At 38.3% G+C, this 24242-nt stretch overlaps 2 protein-coding genes across 2 annotated transcripts; one reads left to right on the top strand and one right to left on the bottom strand.

Moving 5' to 3' along the window:
- The first annotated feature begins 302 nt into the window (after positions 1–302).
- LOC139938884 (G-protein coupled receptor 143-like) lies at positions 303–21440 on the top strand. The gene is made up of 9 exons (XM_071934532.1): positions 303–380; positions 5821–6737; positions 10668–10798; positions 12323–12411; positions 13363–13458; positions 14088–14212; positions 15626–15731; positions 15894–16002; positions 16706–21440. Exons 2-9 carry the CDS (start codon positions 6419–6421, stop codon positions 16940–16942), a joined length of 1212 nt encoding a protein of 403 aa, XP_071790633.1. The 5' UTR covers positions 303–380; positions 5821–6418; the 3' UTR covers positions 16943–21440.
- LOC139938885 (mitochondrial import inner membrane translocase subunit Tim10-like) lies at positions 18066–24169 on the bottom strand. The gene is made up of 2 exons (XM_071934533.1): positions 23996–24169; positions 18066–23041 (listed from the first exon to the last, which is right to left on the bottom strand). The coding sequence occupies exons 1-2, from the start codon at positions 24073–24075 to the stop codon at positions 22843–22845; spliced, it is 279 nt and encodes a 92-aa protein (XP_071790634.1). The 5' UTR covers positions 24076–24169; the 3' UTR covers positions 18066–22842.
- Positions 24170–24242: the final 73 nt, after the last annotated feature.

Raw genomic sequence — 24242 nt, 5'->3', positions numbered from 1 at the left:
GGGCTCGTCATGTGATACTTGATGGATGGAGTAATCCCTTTGCAGCCGGGACAGCAAACTGGGATGACACTTTCCATTAAATTATGTTCATTATGAGTGTACAAAGTCAGCATGTATTCATTGAAACAAAGTTATGTCTTGTTTATTAGGAATACATATTAATATCTCTTTTATTACGATGATTGGTCTCTCCCTGGGGCCAACTTTCAAAGCAATGCTGCGCGCTCAGATCTCCTGTGTGACAGTCAGGTTAATGTGCGCCCTCTATCGGTAGATGCATCACGTGCGCTCTCTCGCTCAGTGTGAGAAAGTGACAAGTACAAACATTTACAAGCAGCAGAGAAAGTGTTCCATTCCCTTGGACCATCCTTCTTGTTTTGGTGAGTTTTCTATGCCATCAGTTTCGGCGGAAATGTATGTTACGGTGGCTGGTAGATGAGTGTGGAATATACAATTTATGTTTCCTTTATTACAGTTTAGCACAGTTTAGCCTATGGTTTAGCCCAGTGACTTCTCTGTCGAGTTGCATCATCACTACAAAGAAAACGTAGAAAAAGCCTCCATTTACAAAACAACACACAAGTCACATATACACAACAAACAACAACAACAAAAGGCAACGGAGACTGGACTTACTGGCTCCCAATACTCCCTCCTGCTGTCCGGTAACCATTGTAACTGTCAGCCCGAGCCCGGCACGGAGGCCGGCGCCAAGGCAGTGCCAGCATAGGAGGTACATGTACTCCTAGAACTATTTCGGTTTCGTACGGAGACGATAGCCGGACGAAACCGAAATAGTTCTAGGAGTACATCATAGCATAGGAGTCAGAAAGATAGGCCTTTGATTTGGTACATGTAGGTAGTGTAGGACAATTGAGGTAGAATTCTAGATCATAGATGTCTACCTCTCGATTGGTAGGACCATGATGGGAAAAGTTTCTGTATGGCGCTACAATTTTGTCATGCCTGTATCTGCATCTGCATCTGTTTAGTACTGTACAAACGCCTGGTGTTTCGTACAGAATGCAGAATTCATTATCTAAGAATAATATTGATAACCTCAATGATTGAGGTATCCTTTTTTGTAAAAATAAGTGAAAAAGTGGTGGCACCATGTTAGCCTGAGCGTCTGACGTCATTCTTTGAGGCTCGTGAATAACGTCAACAGAGACCGGCCTCAAAAATTGCAAAACCGGCATGTAGTTTGACCTCTGACCTCTGTCATTTCACATATAGATACGCAGTCAAATTTCTTTGCGGACTTGAGAGCAGTGACTATATGGGCATCTATGTCACTGCACGTATCCAATGATATCATTGTATCCAATGGAATCACTGTGATCTAGCGGCAGCGACCTGTCTTTATCTTTGCAGATAAAGACAGGGGCCCAGTCTAGCGCCATGTGAGAGTCAGGTTAATGTGCGCCCTCTATCGACAGATGCATCACGTGTGTGCTCTCAGTGAGAAAGTGACAAGTACAAGCATTTACAAGCAGAAGAGAAAGTGTTCCCAAAGAATTTGCTGTACAACAAAAATCCAAAATATCACTTAGTAGTATTCTTAAACAAAAATTTAACAAACTTCCTATACTTAGGTTACTATTTTGTTTTCAAACTAATGTTACGAATTTTAACATACAAAAAATTGTTAAAGGCAAATTCAGATGAAAACAATTTTCTGATCTGTGTGACGTTTTGTCAGCTGAGTTCTAGGCAAGCCAAGCAACGATGACGCACGCTAACCGCCGACACTATAGCAAGCTCCCGTATACAATGTGACATCATAGACGCATCGCCAATCAGATCGTAATATTGCTGATAGAGCAGACACTTTTTAGTAGCGGAACCAAAGATTATAGAGCGCTGAAGGCGCAAAATGCGAAACCCGGGCTGAAATGTGAAATCCCGCTGGACGCCATTTCGGCAAGTAACTCTTTTGATACAACAGTAGATCAGTGCAGACAATTACCATTCCTATCAATGGGAAACAAAACATTCACTTGAGGAAATGACGCCCATGTGTATTTCACGTTCCAACAATAGATAAAGCTTCAGTTCCGCAAATTGCGCCTTGCGGCGCTCTATAATCTTTGGCGGAACCTTATGTGGCACGACACCGGCAGCGTCTTGGTTGGACGCATTTGAAACCTGCCTTTGGCTCAGCCCTTTATTTGCACGGCCAAGACCACGGCACAAAATGGCAAGGTGAATGTATGGTGCAGCTTATGGATTACCAAGATAAAACCTTGTCAAACTCAAGTCCGTTTTAAATTAGCAGAATGAGGATCAACACTAGGGTTTCCCCTGAGAAGTAAGCATATCGGGCTGATACTATACGCATCGCAGGCTGCTAACATGTAAAATTGTGGACGATAAATTTCAGTTCAAAAATTCACAAAACTCCGGATTAGAACGCTCCAGATAACACAATCTTAAAAACCAATACAAATCAAGTTAACAATATTTTGAGGACTTGGTTCAATTCAGCAGACTTTGATCAAATTTGCAAAATTTGGGTCCAGAATACCCCATAATGTGGAACATAATTAGGTCATAAAGCCAGAGTTATGTAAACAATGCAAATACAACACTTTGAAACAGCCTGCTTTGAACCTTTCCACGCTGAACTTTTGGATTGTTCGGGTTTATACAGTTGTAGCGTGACTTCTTCTAAATAAACATTGCAAATTCCACAGTCACTGCATAAAAAGGCAAACATTTTTCAAAACGAAACTTCTTTGCATAGAAATTGTAAGTGCATCAAAATTCAATGGCACTTGAGTAATGAATGTGACTAACATTTAATCTGGATGATGATAACTTTGGGTTGTTTAAAGTTGTCAACACTTTCATGTTTGCACACGTACACCAAACTGATATCCTTCCCACTAAAATAAGATTTTTGATTTGTTTGCCCTCGGAAACCCCCCAGTTTAAGCGCTTGAAAAGCAGTTAGCATTTAACTCAGGTGGTACATAGGTTCCCCCCCCCCTGGTTTCCCCGCCACTTGAAATCTGGAGTTTGAGATGAACCATTGTTGCAGAGTATAAGTTACATTCTTACGCTTTAATGTGATAATTTACCTCTTTTTAAAATCTTTTGTTCCATTTAAATGCAGACATTGTGTTTAATGTTTTTACCCTGACACCAGTTTATCTTATACAAAATAGTCAATGGCATAAAAGAGCACTGAAAAGGGGCTTGTACATGTCAAATAAAAAGGCAAACGTCAACTTGGCCAGAAGAGCCCTTTAGAGAAAATGTTGCAACCCGTTACCCAAGGCTAAACTTTTCCACCCCAGAAATGGACCCTCATATCCAGGAGTTCACTGATTGTAAGTAGTGCTGGGCGAATAGTGAATTTTTGTTATTCGGATACCGCTGGCCAACTATCCGAAATTACCCGGATATTCGAATAGTTTTTTCGCCGCTAGAGGGCGCTATTAAACAAAATTTAAAAAAAAATTTTTTTTTTGCCGCTAGAGGGCTCTGTTCGTTTGTGAATGAGCTCTTATGGGCGGATTGATATTAGTTTTAGTCAGTGTCACTCGGTTCATTCATGAAAATGACCGGATCTAATTTAAAGATGGCGATTTGCTTTTTCTTGTTATCGTGATTGACTCTACGTGAAGGAAAACTTTTGTAATCTTTGAACAAATTACGTCAGAAATATCATTGTTTTGATTCTTCACGGAGGTGAGCATAGTTAAATACTTAATTTATGCTGTTTTATGCTGTCTTAATAGAAGTTTCATAAGGATTCAGACAAAACATTCCTATCAGTTGTTGCTCGACGTCCGCGGATATTCGGATATTACAGAATATCCGGTTACTTGGTTGTAATTACAGAACTATCCGGTTTATAAATAGCTATTCCGCCCTATGCGGATATCCGGTTAAGAAAAAAAAGGCATTCGCGGTTACAGATAGGAAAACCTATTCGCCATTAACCGGATATTCAAATAATTCGCCCAGGCCTGATTGTAAGTAAAATCATGCCTCAAGGGTTAGTCTGCCATCTATTGCACTGACCACAGTCGATTGTCTTGAAGTTTGAACAAAAAAAAAGCAGTCACTATTGACTCTTCAATTGAGAATAAATGCCTGAATAATTGTGATTCTCCCTGCCATTACCAGCACTTCCTTCTAAACTTTAGTTGCTCAATAAATAGAAGAGAAGAGAATAACAGCTTTCAATCAGCACAAAGGTACTATTTTTCACAAGGTATTAAAGGAACACGTTGCCTTGGATCGGTCGAGTTGGTCTTTGAAAAGCGTTTGTTATAAAATGCATGTGTGTAGAAAGATGCTGTAAAAGTAGAATACAATGATCCACACAAACATGCCTCGAAATTGCACAGTTTTCCTTTTACCTCGTCGACTAACACAGTCGGCCATTTATGGGAGTCAAATTTTTGACTCCCATAAATGGCCAATCGTGTTAGTTCGCACAGTAAAAGGAAAACCACGCAATTTCAAGGCAAACTTGTATGGATCATTGTATTCTACTTTTAACACATCTTTCCAACCATACATTTAACAACAAACGGTTACAAACGCTTTTTTATAGACCAACTCGTCTGATCCAAGGCAACGTGTTCCTTTAATTTCTCATTTACTGAAGGAAAATGCATCACATCGCATTGATATTAAGGCTGATGGTTCAGCTGTGTTCACTTTTGATTCCTTAAAAAAATGGCTTCTAATCGCAAGTTTTCACAACTCTCTCAATATGCGGCTCTGTTGGTCTCTTAACCATGTAAACCAATTAGTTACTATCGCTTCTATTTTAGTTCTCTGTTTTGTTTTCATTATTTGTTTTCCACAACCATTAGGCCCTAATCTGCCTCTATTCCCCTTGTCTTTCCACTGACACTCGATCGATACTTGATTGAATTTTCATATTTACAGGGTGTTTTACCACTTGTTTGTGAGATTTTGGAACTTCATAATTAAAAAATAAAAAGGTGACATCATCGATTATCAGGATTTTTTTAAAGTTTATATTATGGGTTAAAAAAGCAATAACCCCAAGCTTATTTAATAGCGTTCAAAGTTTTGTTTATTTGATAAATAACAGTGATGGGGTCATATGTTTAAAAAACACTGTCATCACCATACTAATAAAATTTGATGTTGATTTAATAAGTTGAGTCTGACTGTTGACAGTGGAAAGTCCCAGGTTCATGTTGGCTATAAATATCGCTATTTATAGAAAAGGTTATTTCTAAGGGTTTGTCTCCAGGAAATAAGAGAGGAAAAACCCCAGACGGATGATGTTTAAAGGCACTGGACACATTTGGCAATTACTAAAAATACTTATTAATCATGACAACTTACTTGGTAACAAGCAATGGAGAGCTGTTGATAGTATAAAACATTGTGAGAAACAGCTCCCTCTGAAGTAATGTAGTTTTTGAGAAAGAGGTAATTTCTCACTCAAATATTTGAATCTGAGAAAGACTTCAGGCCTGAAGTATTTCTCAGGCATCTAAAAGCACACAAATTTGTGCACCCAGGTTTTTTTCCTTGATTGATTTTTTTGCAACTTCGATGCCCTATTGAGCCTAAATGTTTACAGACTTGTTATTTTATGCATTTAATTATATTGGGATACACCAAGTAAGAATACTGGTTTTTAGCAATAACCAAGCATGTCCAGTGCCTTTAAAAAATATTTTCTATGGATGCTATATAAAATGGAAGTAAAAACTTGGTAAACATTGTCCTAGTGATCATCACAATTGATTATGTGAAGTCCTGATAACTAAAACAGCAACTTTTTTATTGTGATTTTTTTTCTTCTCTTCCGCAATAAAGGACAAGACAAATTGATGAGACGAGTTCAAAGAGGCCAGATGGATCAGAGAATGTTGACTGACATGACCGATCTGCAGGAAATAATGTGAGGTTTGCGTGTCGTCATCGCCGTTCGACCTTAAAAACAAGTCAAGGCTCCACAAGGAGGAAGTGGAAACACGACACTTGGAATGCTTGAAAGTTCACGGGCAATTTTCTTGTTTCTCAAAGACCTTGTTGACAGTATAGTACCTAGTTTTGTTGGTGTGACATTGTTCAAACTGGAAGTCAAGTCAACAGAACCGTAACGTATTCTCACGGGTTGAAAACCTTGGCGTTGCGTGGATTTAGAAAAAGATTGTAGCTTAATGGCATGTCGAGTCTCCAGCATGAAAGTTGATGCAGTGTAGAAAACTTTACTGGAAGTCAAGTCGACAGAACTTATACTCGCACGTTTCAAACCTTGGCGTGAACTTAAGAAACCCAGCGAAAAGATTGTCACCCTAATTAGCATGTCGAGTGTCCAGCATGAGAGTTGATGCGGTCTAGAAATTTTACGTCTAATAAAATGTACATGATTTCATTGACGAGCTGAATACACCTTGATCAGTAACTCATCATGGCCTCACCAACGTTAGACCTGATCTGCTGTGCAGTCCACTCTTCGATCTCTCCCAACATCAGCAAATGGAACGCCAGTCACATGCAAGACGTGATCATGTCGGACGCCAGGCCGTATCATAGAGGGGAGCTCGCCATGCCGCTGGTGTACAACATCTGCGCTATTTTGTCCTCGTGCTTGAGTATCGTTGGGGCAGTGTACATCCTTCTGCCCAAGAAGGCGTACGTTCCCAGACAGAGACAATCTTTCAGAGTGGTCCAGCGACACAGGAAAATTCTGACGTGGTTGTCAGTTGCTGATGTGCTTGCATCCGTGGGTACGTTAATTTATATTTTCATTCTTTATGCGTTTATTTATTAATTTTTTACTTCAACTGACCCATTCAGTAACCACTGGTTTTCCTTGGGTCCCAAGCATAGTACAGACACAAAGCAAAACAATTTACAGTGAAAAAGGACGTCTTATTGTAACAAAATATAAAATATAAAAAAATCCAGGAAAATACTGCCATCAAATTTAGGAAACTGGTTATAAATTTAAAGTTTAAAACGACTGATGATGCTAGGAAAGGTATTTCATGCCTGGCTTCCCCTAAATTAGAAAGTTTTTGGGCCTGCCTCTGTCCTGGGGATTGGGTCCGAACACCCCCACCTCAGCGGAGCCTTGCATGTGGATTGGGTTTAGTTTTCCAGCCACTACCCGGGCCCAATTTTATAGAGCTGCTAAGCACAAAAATTTGCTAAGCATGAAATTTCTTCCCTGATAAAAACAGGATTACCAGCCAAATTTCCATTTGTTACATAGTGCTTGTTACTGGTATTCATCTTTTGTTTGCTTATCCTGAAAATCACATGGAAATTTGGTTGGTAAACCTGTTTTTAAGGAAGAAATTTTATGCTAAGCAAATTGTTGTGCTTAGCAGCGCTATGGAATTGGGCCCAGATTGTGTTGGTTTCCCCATTTAGGGTTTTCCCTCCCACATCCAAAACTGAACATTTCTTCTCGATGTCTATTCATCCTGTTATTGAAAATATTACGTGCTGGGGTGCTGTAGTTTTTGGGAAATGAGTAAAACAATGTGATGAAAAATAATTTTGGTCTCATGAGACCAAAATTATTTTAAGCATTTACAGACGTATTTTCATTACATTGTTTTACTAATTTCTCAAAAACTATGTAACAGCACCTCAGTATGTATTATTTGAAGGGAAGCTTTCCACTATCATTATCTTCATCCCCTGTAAGTTTAATGTAAATCTATGGACATTTTGAAAAAGTACCCAAATCCTTTAAATACTTCCACCACGCAAAGTTTCAAATCCTACTATTACATAAAATGAATAAACAAAACAGATGGCCTTGGGCTAGCACTGCCTAGCAGACTCTGAATGGTTTTGTCCAACAATTTTGAAAAGCAAATTATTAAGAACTCATTGTACACGTGAGTTGCAGGAAATCTATCATTCCACAACTGCTCTGTAGGCCCTAATAGATTTATGAGAGTTTTGTAAATTGTGTACTTTTTACTCAATTGCCCTTTAAATATGTGATTGTTTTTAATTTTTTACATGCATTTATTTTGTTACCATTGTTTATGACCCTTTCAGCTACTGCTGCTGGTCATTTTGTTTGTATAGTATACCAATAAATAACATTAAATAAAAAATAAATAGATAAAAGAATCTGTTTTGCACACACTGAACACTAATTACTGAATAGCATTGAATTCTGAGCAGACGAATTATGGTTACAATTTGGTGTGGCATATGTTGCTTTGCTACACAGGCCATGACGGGAAATTGTTCACAGGTAATTAATCACCAAACCCTGCCCAGTCACATCTTTGAACACTCTTTTGACCTTCTCTTTTTCATTGTTAATATTGTTATGAAAATCATCAATTATTCTTTTCAAATACATGTAAGTTGCATGTAGTCAACAAGAAAAACCACAAATTTTTTTAAAATTGGTTTGTTAAAAACATTTAAAAGTCACAGCTAAACGCCGAATTGTATTTGAATCACAATAAATATGTTTAAAGGGTGGCTGCAGTTTTTTATTTATTCATTTAAATGATTAAACATGACTTTTTAAACCTAAAATATTATTTTATATTTTTAAATAAATGTGCAAGTATTTTAAAAATGGTTTTCAAGAGATTAGGGGAACCCACCCCGCCCCTAAAAGGGAGCCTTCATTTGCATAAACGTGACGTCTTGTCGGTCACCCGCGCCGTCGGGCCCCCTGGCTGTGTGCATATATAGAGACGTGTGCACTGTGTGGCCTGGTACCTAGGCGCGTGTAGTTAGGGACCAGACTCTTTTTGCCGACGATATGTTTGAATTTCCAACGTGACGTCGATGGTAGGGGCGGTAACAATCCACAAAAGGAGGGGGGCATGACTTATTCGCTAATTACGATACGCAAGTCAGATATGTCGGGAATACATTTTATTGATGTTCAATACATCAGAAATAAATGACAGCAAAATTAACAGTTTTATTTGAATTCACTGCAGCATCCCTTTAAAGATATAAATATATACACTAAAAAGCACAAAGGCCATAAAAGACCTACGATCAAAACACGGAACATAAAAAAACCCACCAATAATTAATAATACATGCACTTTGTACTGTTGACATTATTGTTGTAAAACCTTGTGTTTGGCCCACCAGGTACATTCAGGGTTAATGTCATGTGCCCGTCGAAACCAGACATTCTCGAAATTGCTAAATGACTTTGCTGATGTTGTTGTGCAAGTCCTCGTGACCACAGGCATGTGACTCTGCCAGACAAACAAATCCCGAACATCCCCCCCCCCAACCCAATTACCACTCAGACAGTAGGTACACGAGCCTACCAGGTGACAAATGGGAACCTGGTAAATGTAATACTGCCTTCCCTATAAAAATGCAATGAGAGTGTTCACCTGTGTGTAGTAAAAGCCCGATCACACAGGCCCTGATAACAAGAATCAAAAACGAGAACAATAAAAATGCACGCAGAATGCACCCAGAATACACCCACGCTCATTCAACCAATAGAGGGCGTACTTTTTGATCGTTTTTCGTTTTCGTTCTCGTTATCGGGGTTTGTGTGACCGGGCCTTAACTGGGTCCAATTTCATAGAGCTGCTTAAAGCATAAAATATTGCTTAACATGCTAAGCAGAAATGAGTAGGATACCAGTCACCAATTGTACATGTTACATGGTAGTTTGGCTGGTAACCTTATTCTGGTAAGCACAATTTTGTGGGGACCTTAAGGTCTGAAATTTCATCTTTTAGAGGGGAAGGTCATTTTCACTTTGTAAAGGGCACCCATTGTAAAAACTTAAAGTCACCTGGAAATAGAATTTTTTTTCTTTCAAACATAAGAGTATATGCTTACGAACAATAAAACAATTTTTTTAGTAATTGTTTGTCACGATTTATATGTTTAAAAAATATATAAAGTTGTTTGGGGGCTGACTCCGCCTACCTCTTTTGTGACGTCATTCAAGGCAGACTTTGCCTGCAATGCGTATAGTAAACACACGTGCAACATACATGTACGTCCAAGTCGTGAGTTGGTACATTTCAAAAAGTGTTTTTCTGCATTCAGCAGCAATACACCTGGTCGGCATTGCCGGAAAAAAACATTTTTTTTGTTGTTGAGACGTACAAACTCACGACTTGGTCCGAACATGTACTTTGCAATTGTGTTTACTCTACGCATTACAGGCAAAGTCTGCCTCGATTGACGTCACGAACAGCGCCCTCTCGGGTCGGGGTCTACTCTTAAATTTGTAAATAACATAAGAACTGATTTTTTAAAACCTTAGTTAACTGTTTATTCACATTCAACTCATCAAAACACAATATTAGTGACAAAAGCTTTATTTTGAAAAATACCACTTCCAGGTGACTTTAAAGTCTGTGGGAAACTTTTAAAGGGGCACCAAGGCCAAAGACCTGGGGGTGTCAAGGCCAAGCGGATAAGACCACTGGACTCGAGTTCTGGTGGTTCATCGGGATGTGGGTTTGAATCCCAGTGGTGACACTTGTGTCATTGAGCAAGACACTTAACCATGTTGCTTCTCTCCACTCAAAGGGTAAAATCGGTACCTGTGAGGGCAGAGATGGTTTGTTAATGGTTAGCTTGGAGCGCGGTAAATCGCAGCACCAGCTATATAACACCCCCTTCAACACACTTTAATTTTAACTAATTTGTTTCTAATCTATTTCCTTTTTTTTGTCCACTAGGTGTGCTAACTATTGCCATTGCTAACTTATCACAAATCAATCTGTCGGTCCATCATAACAATACAGAAGAGGCTTTACACAACGCTACAGAAAACAATTTGCCCTACAAGTATACCTGCATCATTTCTACAGTAAGTCACCATCGATCAGTACACAACTAATTAATGGTGTTGTTTACTAACACTCTGCTAAAAACAGAACCCAGTATCCGAGTATTAAAGGTGCCATGAAATCACTGGTTCTAAAAGGCAGTGCCATGTTCAGCATCCTAGAGCATGTCGGTATGATTATGGTGCTTTATAAATGTTGGTGAGGCACTGGACATTGTAATTACTCCAAATGGTTGTTAGCATAAAAAAACTTATAAAAAGCAATGAAGAGCTGTTGATAAAACAATGTGACAAACGGCTCCCTCTGAAGTAGTTTTGTGAGAAAGATGCAGTTTCTCACTCAAATAATAAAAGACTTCATGCCTGAAGCCTTTTATTTTGCATCTGAAAACACACAATTTTTTATTCATTATTCTCTTGGAACTACCATGACCAATTGAGTTCATATTTCCACAGGTATGTTTTTCACATTGTGAGAAACGGCTCCCTCTGAAGTAATGTTGTTTTTGAGAAAGATGTAATTTCTCACTCTAATAATATGCGTTTTGGATATACCAAGTGAGAACAATTTTAATTTTGGGATACACTAAGTAAGAATACTGGTCTTTGACAATTACCAAAGGTGTCACAGTGCCTTTAACGTAAGCGTGTGTGAATATGTCAAAGTTTAATGTTTGATCGTAGGCACTGACTGTGGCACACTAATACAGTTATTGCAATAAATTAACTGCCGCGGAGTGAGTTCTTAATTGGTCTCATCGCTTCGATTAGCTTGCTCATGTCAGGGAGAGTGAAGTGTGTTAGACATGTTGCCCTATTTATTGGGGTTCAGAGCTTTCAGTTGGGGAGATGGTTAGAATTGGAGACGCTGGTTGCAGCAAACATAACGGTGCTTTTTTGCATCTCTGAGCGTCCGCGCACTTGCTCAGTATGTCTGAGCAAGCGGACTACTGGCGAGAACTGAAAAAGGACCGTCCTAAAGTCTCTTATTGCATTAACAAAAAACGGGAAGAAGATTCCATTATCAGGGTGATTTTCGAATTTGTTCATAAGAATATATGGAAAGATGGGTTTATTTTCAGGGAACTCTCTGCAGAATCAGGAGAGCCCGCAGCTCTATCTATATCTTCTGTTGTTTACACCTGTAAACATGGCGTATTAAAATGGCCGCACTTGTTGATAAAAATAAAGTCTCACAACCAAATCTTGCAGATCATAAGTACTCCAGATTCTGTGTCTGTCCCATTTTGTCCTTTTGTTTGATATTTTTGTTGTGTCCTTCCGAGATTGTATGTGCTAATGCCTCATACACTAATTTTCCATTGTTCTAGCTGCCCTCATGTCATCACATTATTTCTGTATTTTACTGTTCAGCCTGTTTTAGGGCGTGGCCTGTAATTATGTTTTGCTTTGTTGTTTCTGTTTTGGTTTTATAGCTCCTCATTTTGCCTTGTGTTTTAGTTTTTTATATTGTTTTGTTGAGGTTGAATAAATAATAATAAACACAATTGTATTAATTCCTTTGGTCACATCTCTCATCAACAGGCATGGATTCAATATTTCTTTGTAGCCACCTACTTTTGGACATTCTTCTATGCAGTTGATGTCCATTTGATGCTCAGAGGAAAAAACAGGTAAAATTCGTTGCACAATCTATGCATTACAGAACAATCGTTCAATTTTGGTTCAGTGCTCTGCTGATAACATTTTCAGCAATTCGTGGTAGTGCTACTCATTTTTAGTCTGATCAAAAAATACAAAATGTTGTGGTAGCACTTTTTTTTCCAGACCTAATCTTAGACTTTACGTTACTTCACTTAGGCTGCATGGTCCAGCCTACCGCTTACCCCTACTCTGGAGCAGGGGAGGCTATACCCAGAGTATGCCCATTTGCCAGGGCAGACCGGGGGCAGACCAAGGGTCAAGCAGAAAATGTTGCTTTAAAGGAACATTACAGAATTGGTTTTGCTAACAAAACAGTTGCTGGCAGTGTAAGCACTTTATGTAATCCACCATATACATAAACTGAAAAACCTGTAGAAGTTTGAGATCGATCGGCCATCTGGGTCACAAGAAAATAGTGAAAAACCGATTACACATTTTGCATGGCATTGATGCAAGCAAAAAAATGAATAAAACGCTCACTGAGCGATAAACTCTAAACGCAAAGTTAAGTTATTTATTTCTCATTAAATATGACATTTCAGGCAGAAATATTTTAAGGAATGTTTTCTTCTATCATCATCATTAGACCGTGTAAACTTTGATGTGAATCTGTGATCTTCAAGATTTTTTTTTCTTACCAATTTTGTAATGTTCCTTTAAAATTGTCTTCTAAGCACAATTTAGCAGGAAACTAGTCACCAAGTGTTGTAGAATGCTGGTAACCTATTTCTGGAATCAAAAATCTGTTAATTGATGGGGCCCAGAGCTGTGTTGTTCAGGCATAACATTTTTCCTTCCTAAGTCTGATTTCCGATTCCTTTGCCCTCAGAAATATTGTGATGAAGTAGCCTGAAAAGTCTATGATTGTTTGACTGTTTCTCATTTTATCTGACTATTTTTGATTTTGTTTGTTTCATCAGGAATTTGTTCCCGTTATACTCTGCATTGAGCTGGTTGCTGCCTGGTGTGATGGTGGGTGTAGGGTTGGGGTACATGTATAAGTCATCTGCATTAGAGTAAGTCACTCATCAATCGGGAACCAAGAAATACATGCATTGTTATGCAGGCATGATGTTAGTCCTACTTAAAGGCACTGGGCACTATTGGTAATTACTCAAAATAATTATTATCATAAACCTTTCTTGATTACGAGTAACGGGGAGAGTTTGATAGTATAAAACACTGTGAGAAACGGCTCCCTCTGAAGTGATAAAGTTAGGGTTCAAGAAAGAAGTAATTTTCCACGAATTTGACTTCGAGACCTCAGATTAAGAATTTGAGGTCTCGAAATCAAGCATCTGAAAGCACACAACTTCGTGTGACCATGGTGCGAGAAGGGTGTTTTTTTCTTTCATTAATATCTCAGAACTTCGACGACTGATTGAGCTCAAATTTTCACAGGTTTGTTATTTTATGCATATGTTGAGATACACCAACTGTGAAGACTAGTCTTTGACAATTACCAATAGTGTCCACTGCCTTTAAGTCTTTTTTCTGATTTTTTTTTTATTGCCCTTGGTTGGAAAAATCTTTTAAAATGTGCAACATTTGAATGGACATGCAGGCTCACTGTGTAAACTACCCTAAACAAAAATAACTTTGTTAGTGTTATTAATTGTTAATAACTCTCTAATTTCTTCAACAGTTTGAAGTGTGACCCGACAGTGAATGCATGGACATACCTACTACCCCATTACCTGGTGTCCTACGTACCCATGTTCATTGTGCTCAGCGTCAACCCCATATTGTACTGGTACTCCGCTAAGAAAGGTAATTAGACCAATTAATATAACTGGTTGTGACTGGTCCCCCAAAGTTATCTTTCAAGGAAAAAGTAAAAAATTTCGCTTAGCAAAATTCCAAGCAATGCAAACAGGGCCCAATTGCATAGCGCTGCGCATTGGTCAGCAAATTTTCAAGCTTACTGTAGCAGAAAAATTTGCTGAGGTGCAAGCGTATTGGGCATCCATATTGAGTGTCACCGTGGATTTGCATTGTGACGTCATTTTATTTCCGTGCAGTAAGCACTGGAAGGTTAGCCGCCTTTTTTTGGGCTAACAGTTAGCAGTGCCATGAAATGGAAACCATATAGTAAGCTAATCAGCACAAAATCGGTAGCTAAGCAGCACTATGAAATTGGGCTGGCTCGCCCAAGGTTCCGCTTAGCAGGTCTTTGTAATAGTGCCCCAGTCAACACATTTTCGTAATATGTTTATAATCTTGTTTGTTTCGAATAATACCACTTTTAACATTTCTTAGTGTTGTCTCTGAATGATATAGATACATGTACATACATTGTAGTTTGTTAAAATTATATTTCCTTGACCGAAACTTGTTGTATCTTTTAGGCAATCCGCCAGCTCCTAGCTGGTACAACTATTCTTTTTTGTGATGTTATATTTGTTACTTTTTGTGCTTGTACTTGTATATTTACACACAAGGAATGAAAATATAAAACATTCTACTTTTGGTGAGATTTTGCAGTGTGTCGACCAACCATTTGTAATTCGTTTGACTGCACAGATTGTGCACGGTGGCATGATTGTGTGCAAAGCTTTAACAGTTTAAGAGGATGTATTCACCCTTGATGATTGCATTTTAGTACCATTTATCCATCAGTCAAAACTTTAGTATGGATAAAATTTTAATTAAATTTATTTATTTTTGAAAATTTATTTATTATTGATATCCAACAGCGGAATGCCGCCACTTTGCTTACAGGAATCATTAAAAATGTATAAATATAAATATAAATATGAATTGAATGGTCAGACATGGTGGCTAGCCATTCAAAATGGTGGCTGGCCTTTAACAATGGTGGTTGGCCTTTAACAACGGTGGCTGGCCTTTAACAATGGTGGCTGGCCATTTTTTTTATAGCCTATTGTTAAAAACCATAATGGATTATGGTAAATGGTCAGACATACTGTGTAGGTGTATTTACCACTTACTATCATACTGCTTTTCGGCTTAGTGTATCTATCATTCACTACCACGGTAGATGATATTGAAGGGTAAAACAGTGGGAGGGTTCACTGTGTACTGTTAAGATGTATTCACAACATAACATTATATACTGCAGTTTGGCTTAGTTTATCTATCATTCGGAACCACAGGAGATGGTGTTGACTGGTAAAACAGTAGGAGGGTTGCTGTTTACAATATTTGTGTTTTCTTCTTCAGTTGGCCCTCTACTGATGGCAAGGGGTATCTATACGGACAGAGAGCGCAAGATACAAAGTCAAGTCCAGAACAAGTTCCTGATGATTGTTGTGGTGTTCACTGTATGGTAAGTTAATGACAGATTACAAAAAAAAGCTGCCGTGAACTTTTAGGCTATAGGAAAATCCATATCACTTTTATATAATTTTGTGTGTAATTTTATTGAAATTTTGTAGAGAAATAAAATGATAATTAAATAATAATCCAGAGGTTTTATTTCTAATTCTAGTTGGTTACCCAATGTCATCAATGGCTGCTTCCTGTTTAGAAGTGTAGTCAGAGAGAAAAACATTTGGCATGAATTCAATACCTTCTCAGCCATTATCTGGGTTGCCACGGTAAGTCTACTTTAGTCAGTCAGGAGAATAGTTAAACTTCATATATAGTTTTGCCCAAAAATAGTTAATGGCCTGATGTTTCGACCCTACATGTAGCACGAGTCTTTCTCAGAGGCACAGTGTCTTTAGCCTGAATCCTTTAAGAAAGACTCTAGGTCCTTTTGGTTGGTTTGCAGGCTGCAGCAGCTAATTTTTTTCTTCTCATTCTTAGAATTTTCTCATTATTGTGCATTGCATCACTTCTGAGGTGAAGTTTTGAGGTAGCTTATTTCTTATTTCATCACTGTGTTGTGTACAAGTATATATATACAAGTTGTTTTTAATGTTAAAGCCACAGTTTGTTGCCACTATTGGTTATGTATTTATCAATTTGAACCAACGACCTTGAAATTAACCTGGTCATAAGGTACGACCTTGAGATTAACCTGCCAGCGCTCTACAAACTGAGCTATCTTTAGGGCTCCTTGTTTTGTAAATATCTTTGTTCAAGGGTGCCAGTCAGTTTGTAGAGCGTCAGCCTGTTAATCCGGAGGTCATTGGTTCAAATACTGCTCTAGTAAATTGGTCTTTTTTTCAACCCAAAAGCATTTGAAATGTTTAACTTTCAATAAAATAGAAAACAGACAATGCTAAGCTTATTTATAACACACCACTTTGCATTTCCTTTTTACGCTCATGTTTTGTCTTTCATGTCCTCCTCAAGGCGATTATGAATCCCTTGCAAGCCTTCTTGAATGCTATCATCTACTGGGGTCGGGGAGGCTGCACACGCAACGTTCCAACACAATTCACTGACTCCGACTACAACTATGTCCGCTATGATAGTGATGACGATGCACTCTTAAGACGCGACACCAGCCACGGCGTTTACTCGGATAGTAACGACGAGACTTCACCATTGGTTCAGGACGCCAGTGGTTGGATACAAGGGCGCAAATAACGGGACCTTGTTAAGCAAGATTTTTAATTATTAAGTCTCACTGGGCCAACAAATGTTGACGTCATTTTTTTACCCGCTAAGCATAATCAGCAGTGTACCAGGCCAAACATGTCACAGGCTTGGTAACCTTATGGCTGGTAACCTTATTCTGGAAAGCACATGCTTGTTGTGGTTAACTAGTTTTTGCTTTTTGCTTAAGCAGGTCTATGAAATAAACCCCTGGTTGTATCTATTCTTAGTCTAGCAGTCATTTGTTGCATGAGTTTGTTGTCTTCTAAGGGGTTTGGGAAAGGTCAATCCAGTTAATGGTTGTTCATTTCTTACAATATACGGCATTGTCTGTATTGGTGGCTACAGCTACGGCTAGGTCAGGATTTCTGTGTCATGCTAAAGTACTTCCTTAGCAACAGCTGTAGCCGTATCTGTAACCGCCAATTTGAAAAGGGCCTACCTTTGACCGTTAGGTCAGGCATTGAATTTTCATTTTGAAAAGGGCACTTCCATTGGTTAAAGTGGAAACTTTTGAAGGGGCACCAATGCCAAGACAAGGGCAATGGAGGCCATGGTCTCTGAAATTCCAGGCCGGTTGGTGCTGCAATGTCAACTTTCCTGGGAATTATCCTGATTTTGGATGGTCTTTCCACAATTAGGTTTTCTCTACTTCTTCATGCTCTTTGCACAGTCTTCAGCCTCCAGGGGCCAATTTCATAGAGCTGCTTAAGCAAAAAGTTTGCTTAAGCATGAAAATAGCTCGCTTATTTTACACATGTTACTGGCAAAAAATTTCATGCCACATACATTTCTTGTGACTTGTATTTAGCTATTGTTTACTTAGCTTAACAATTGAGTGGAGTCTTAGCTGGTAATCTGATTTTACGAAGCAAGGGTTTTTTGCTTAAGCAAAATTTTGTGCTTAAGCAGCTCTATGAAATTGGGCTCTGGCCTCATGGTCACAGTACTTGTTAATTATTGTGTGTTTTCCCTAATTTCTATTTTGCTTTCTTTTCACTGGATATATTATGTCTGTGTTTTGTTTTGTTTACATTGTTCCTGTGCCTCTGGTGACTTGAACACCACTTTTGATTGATTTGGCGCATTACAAATGCTTTTTATTTGTATTATATTACCCGAGAAACCTATTTTAATCAAAATAGTAATTCAAATCTAGTGGCTTGTTTCATCAAATCTGTTAGACAAAAAAATATTAAATTTTGTGATTATTTTTTTCTGCATAGCTGTTTTATGTTTTCGAGCTCAAGAATTAAATATATGTGCATAGTTACATATATGGAGATATGCACTGTAAATCTAAAAGCTGCAAAATATTTTGTATCTTGTATTCTTTTGTAAGAATTTCTTCCGTTTCATATTATATTTATCCGTACTTACCTTTGTCTTGCTAGTTTTTATTAAAATAAAATCGACACTCTATTTATAAAAAAAAAATGATAAAGTATTACTTTTTTAGTGTTCCAACTTGACCGTTTAAAGGTTGAATCATAGACTGGTAACTATTCCAAACATTAATATCCAAAACAAGTTACTTGTGAAAAGCGATGCAGATGTTGAAAGTATAAATTATTTTGCAAAATATTCTCTACGGAGTGATATGGGTTGGAGAATTTTTCACCTGAGCTTTTTTTAAGTTTTTTAAGTTTGAGTCGTTCACTGCTTTTAGCTAAAGCGAAATGTGTAAATATCCTTCCGCTTTTTACTTAAAATATGCTGTATGTTTTATTTATTCACAAAAAGCTTTTTGAAACTGAGTGATAGCATCCTGTGAAGGTATTTTGAAATAATGTATTATATAGAAAATGGTGAAATAGAGGTGAAGGGAATGTGCAAAGTAGTAGTGGCCTTAACAAAAATAGTGGCTTTTTAAAATTGATACTTAATACAAGTTTGTATAGTTTGTTCATTTACTATTAATATAGTATTATTACCACATACATAAAGAACCTTTATGTCTGTGATTATTACAGTATTTTAATGTCAAACATTAAAAGGGAACATTACAGAATTGGTAAGAAAAAAACTTGTCCAAGATCACCAGGGGTCGAAATTAAGTGTATTTCCATGGTAGTCAGCAGGGCTAGTGACCAATAATTTTTAGTAGCCCTGATTAGATTTTGGTAGCCCGAAAGACACATTATATGTCTCGCGTCACGGCTCAAACTTTACAATACACCAATAACATAGTTCTTTATTGTTTGTGATGATGATTTTTGCATTATTTGTCCACTAATCTGGTAGTCCCGGGCTAGCGGGCTAGTGGCAATTTCGACCCTTGAAGATCACAGATTTACATAAAACTTACACATTCTAATGATAGTAGAAAGCATCCCTTGAAATATTTCTGTCCGAGATGTAAAATTTGATGAGAAATAAATAAAACTAATTTTCCATTTGGAGATGATCGCTCAGTGAGCATTTTTTATAATTTTTTGGTTATTTTGAATCAATGTCATGCGAAATGTGTAATATGTTTATCACTACTTTCTCTTGACCCAGATGGCTGATCGATCTCAAACGCTTGTCAGTTTATGTAATGGTGGATTACATGTGCTTACACTTCCAGCAACTTTTTTTGTGAGCAAAACCAATTCTGTAATGTTCCTTTAAAGGAACACGTTGCCTTGGATGGATGAGTTGGTCTATAAATAGCCTTTGTAACCGTTTGTTATAAAATGCATATGGTTGGAAAGATGTTTTAAAGGTAGAATACAATGATCCACACAAGTTTGCCTCGAAATTGCGTGGTTTTCCTTTTACTGTGCGAACTAACACGGTCGGCCATTTATGGGGGTCAAAAATTTGACTCCCATAAATGGCCGGCCGTGTTTGTCGACGAGGTAAAAGGAAAACCTGGCAATTTCGAGGCATGTTTGTGTGGATCATTGTATTCTACTTTTACAACATCTTTCTACCCATATGCATTTTATAAGAAACGGTTACAAACGCTTTTCAAAGACCAACTCGACCGATCCAAGGCAACGTGTTCCTTTAAGTCTTGTACTTAGGTGCATACTAACCTTACTTAACCAAGAAGTTAAATATATGTTGGTGCATATTACAGAAATGAGAGTCATGGCAAACCAAAGTCTGAAAAGAGGATCAAAATTTGAGGTGGTAAACTACAATGTCATTGCCACCTTTTGATAACCCCCTGGGTCGATTTCACAAAGAGTTAGGACTAGTCCTAACTTAGGACTAGTTCTAGGAGATATTAAAAACGTATGGCTAGTCCCAAGTTAGGACGAGTAACTTGTCTCAAGTCGAGACAAGACTAGTCTTAACTCTTTGGGAAATCCACCGCTGGAGTTACAGACTCCAAGGAGCTTTTAGGAACAGTATCCTTAGCGCTAGAGAAGTAGATCAAAGAGCAGGATTTGTTTATGTTGGAAGAAAACAGCTACTTTTTGTCACCAAGCACATACAAAAAAAGTCTGAACTCAGATAAAAGTCAGAAAGTTCTCATGCCTAATATTATACAGGCAAACATTCATTGTATGACCTATCGTTGATTTCCTCTTTTAAAAAATCAAAGTATTGGACAAAGTTTTGTGTGCTTGGCCACAATGTCTGCCTCTTCAAATCTTTACAATCTTTTTTCCCCCATAAACTTTGTGTTTTATTTTTTTGTATCCAAAGTACTAAAAGTGTTTCTTATTATAGTCTTTAAAAACTCCACAAGTCTTGTGCAGATCTTGGGGAACCTATTTGTATGTCGTTAGTCAATATTGGTTTAAACCAACTTTATTTAAACGTTTTATGAAAGAATCGGTTCAGTTTTGTAATTATGAAATGAAAATCGCCAATTACAATAATTTTTGTTATAGATTTGTACCAGGTAATCACTGGACTGAAAACGATGTTTGCATACATGTAGATGTTATACTTGCATAGGGCTAAGGATAAAGAATACAATTTGTTTTTACCCATACACTGATGTGTATTCAGCACAGACTTTTTATGTCGTCCTGATGAAGAAAATCAGACAATACTTTTTTCTACAAAAACAGAAATCCTGGAATCTATAACCCCAGGGGTTATCAAACAGTAGAAATGGTATAATTTCAATATACCTTTGAATTTGTATCCAAGTTTCAGACTTTTTTTGTTGGTAATGACTCTTGCCCCTGTCAGCACTGAATACTTGGTACTTTCCCGAACTCTGTGAAAAATTATATAAATAAATCCCTTGTGTGATTTGCCTGTTTTTTTCCCCCCACAGAACTCTGTAAAGTGCTGAATATACAGTGCCTAATTCAATTAAGCACTGTATATTCAGCACTGTAAAGAGAATTCACATCGATAAAGGGTAAAAACAAATAATGTTATTTAACTTGCATGTTAGTTTCTGAAATAGTCTGTTACTAATTTACTTCCACCATTGTATTCCAGTTGGCAAAATACTCCAATTTATTTCCAACATAAAACTTGTCAATTACACAATAGTAAAATGATTTTTAAATACATTAAAACTTAAAATGAAAAACATGTTTGACTTTGAAATTGACTTTACAATAAATGCTTCAAATTTGATTATTTTTCTGGCGATTTCTGATTGATGTCTGTAGACCTTCTCACACTACCCTATTCCCTATACAGCCGGCCCTTTAACACTTGTATTGCTTTACTCCCGCTCTACCCCGGCAATTGGGCACACCTCGGGTAATAGCCACCCCTGCTCTTGAAAAGGGGCAAGTGAAGTAATTTTGAAATCTGCAGCTGGAACCCCATGGAATAGGGGCATAGTGTGAAAGTGCGCCAGGTTAACTTGGGGGGGGGGGAACTCCTGGTGCCTTCCCAGGGTTGCATTCCATGGGAATGAAAGCTACAGTGTGAAAAGGGCTATAGTTCTGTCCATATTTCATTTAAAGAGTGGACCCATAAATGATCAAACTAGTTGTTAGCTCAGGCCTGTATGCTTCGTTTTTGAAAGGGCAAGGGCACCAAGGCATTTTCTCTGTGGCAAAGGGCACCCTATGATGAAATTGTAAATTTCTACTGGAGCATTTCAAGGGCACCAAGGCAATGGCAAGGGGCAACGGAGGCAATCGCCTCCGTTGCCTCCGTGAAGTATCAGGCCTGTTAGCTGTTTCGTAGCGCAGCGCTGCAAAACAGCTCTTGTTTTCGTCTAAGTTTCAAGCAGGGCTCGAATTTAACAATGGTTCACCGACACGAGGCAAGTGATTTCAGTGTTTGGGCCCAAGACTGGACAAGTCCGACGGTCTTGTGTCTTTCATTGAGTAAACATAACTCACTGTATTATTGACAATTATGTCTAAAATGAAATTTCCCTAACTCAACATCTTTTTCTCAAAAGAATGATTTTCAAATGTTGGCTTTGAGTTTCACAAGAATCTTTCAATCCTGCTGAGTATTGCCCATAAAACAGATGAGATCAATCTTCTCTCAATGTTATGTTCAAATGAAACAGGTTAGATGATAAAACCAAGTTCTCATTTTGATTCTAGTTTCTTTACTTTAATTTTGGTCTTGTAAATAAAATGCTGTCCCTGAAAGTTCTGCGATCTTGTGGATTCCCCCCCCCCTCCCAATTCGGCCCTGACCAGATGCATTTAGATTTACATTTAAACATTCGGATCATGGAGAAATTCTTTGGTGGTAGAATTTACTCTTAAACAAGGACCTAGATCTTTCTACTCAATATTGAAAAAGTAACATCACAGGTCCGAGCCAGTCACTTAAAAAAACTTCAAAAAACAGAAGTTCAGTTGAATTTCTCAACAGTTCTCTTTCCAGACAACCTCCCAGACAACCTCCACACTCCAGGCAATCAAATCCACCATCGATCGTAAACTCCCCCAGTCTTGGGAGTTCATATAGTGAGCACCTCTGCATGAAAATAAGTCCCTAAAGGTTTCCTGACATCACTAGCTCTTTTTCTCGGCACCTTGCTGCTGTTGTAGTTGTTGATCCTGCATGGATTTCTCCGTCAGTTTCTTTCCAAGGTTGTCGTGAACTTCCAGGTACTTTGCGACGCAACGGTCCAGACAGACGGATTCTCCTTTGGATAAATCTCCTTCGCCGTAAGATGCTGCTATGCACTTCTTCTGGCAGGCGGACGTCATCCTAGGGATTACGGAAACAAAACAAGTAGAGAATATCAAGCACAGTTAAAACAACATCAGGTGACATTTGCTTTTGCTGTGGTGCCCTCTTCAAAACTGATACAAACTCACATTTTCCCCATAGTTGAACTAGAACTTAAAAGGTGCCCCTTATTACCAGATAACAAATTGCTGTACCCCTTCATAGAGCAAAGTTCAAGGCCTGCAACATGTCATTGTCTTGTTTACTTTAATAAAAAAAATATTGGAAATTGGTAATGCAGAGACAATCTAAATGTAGCTTGTACACCATGCTTGTCAGTAGTAATTTGGCTGCACTCGTGCGGGGTAAACAAATAATAATACTTGACAGGAATGATATTGGATATTTTTATGCCACCTATTTTTTCATTCGTTTTGAAAAAAATTAGTATTTTAATTAATATTAAAAATAAAATAATATAATATTTATTTAACCAAAACAAAAAATGAGAGAAATTCCGTTTTTAGGGTTTATGGCTTACGCCGCCGCGCCGTGAGGTTTACTTTTACGTTCGGTTGTGGTGGCCGTAACTGCACTTGTTGAATTGAATGTCACATTGGGTACGTTCGTTTAGCTTCCCTAGCTAGGTCGACCCCGGTCTGCCCCGGTTCGTTCAAACAGCTTTGTTGAAGGGGCTCCCCCGGGTCAGCCCCCAGTGCCCTGCTTGTGAGTGTGACCTGCTGAGGTGCATGCCATCACCACGAGAGGGCGAGTGTGATCGTTCGATTAGCTCTTGTCAGGGGCTCACCCGAGTGAGCACTGCAAGGTCGACCCAGGAAAGCTAAACGAATGCACCCATTATGGGTTATGTGACTCGTGAGAAATGAGATCCAGCAGAAGAATCACTAATCAGATTGAGAATTAATGAGATGGTGGTGGTCAGGTGGTCAGGTGGTGGGGGGCCGAAACGTTTTAAACTAATAAAATACTGACCTGTTATACATATCGGCCATCATTTCAATTTCCAGCTCAGCCAGAAGCTGCATCTGCTGTTGCTGATTCAAACCAGCCATTTTGCAGGCTAAATATTCACTCTATTTTCAGAATGAGGATTTTGGAGTTGCTAAAATTATCTCAACGTTACGTTATTTGCACGTGAAATCACACACCGGCAGTCTGTAGTGTGGTGCTCATCAAAAAATATCGTTCCGTTGCGTTTATTTTGAGCGGGTGCCATACT

Source organism: Asterias amurensis, chromosome 6 (genome assembly GCF_032118995.1).
Source record: "Asterias amurensis chromosome 6, ASM3211899v1".
Taxonomy (NCBI): domain Eukaryota; kingdom Metazoa; phylum Echinodermata; class Asteroidea; order Forcipulatida; family Asteriidae; genus Asterias; species Asterias amurensis.
This window is presented reverse-complemented; position numbering and strand designations above follow the sequence as displayed.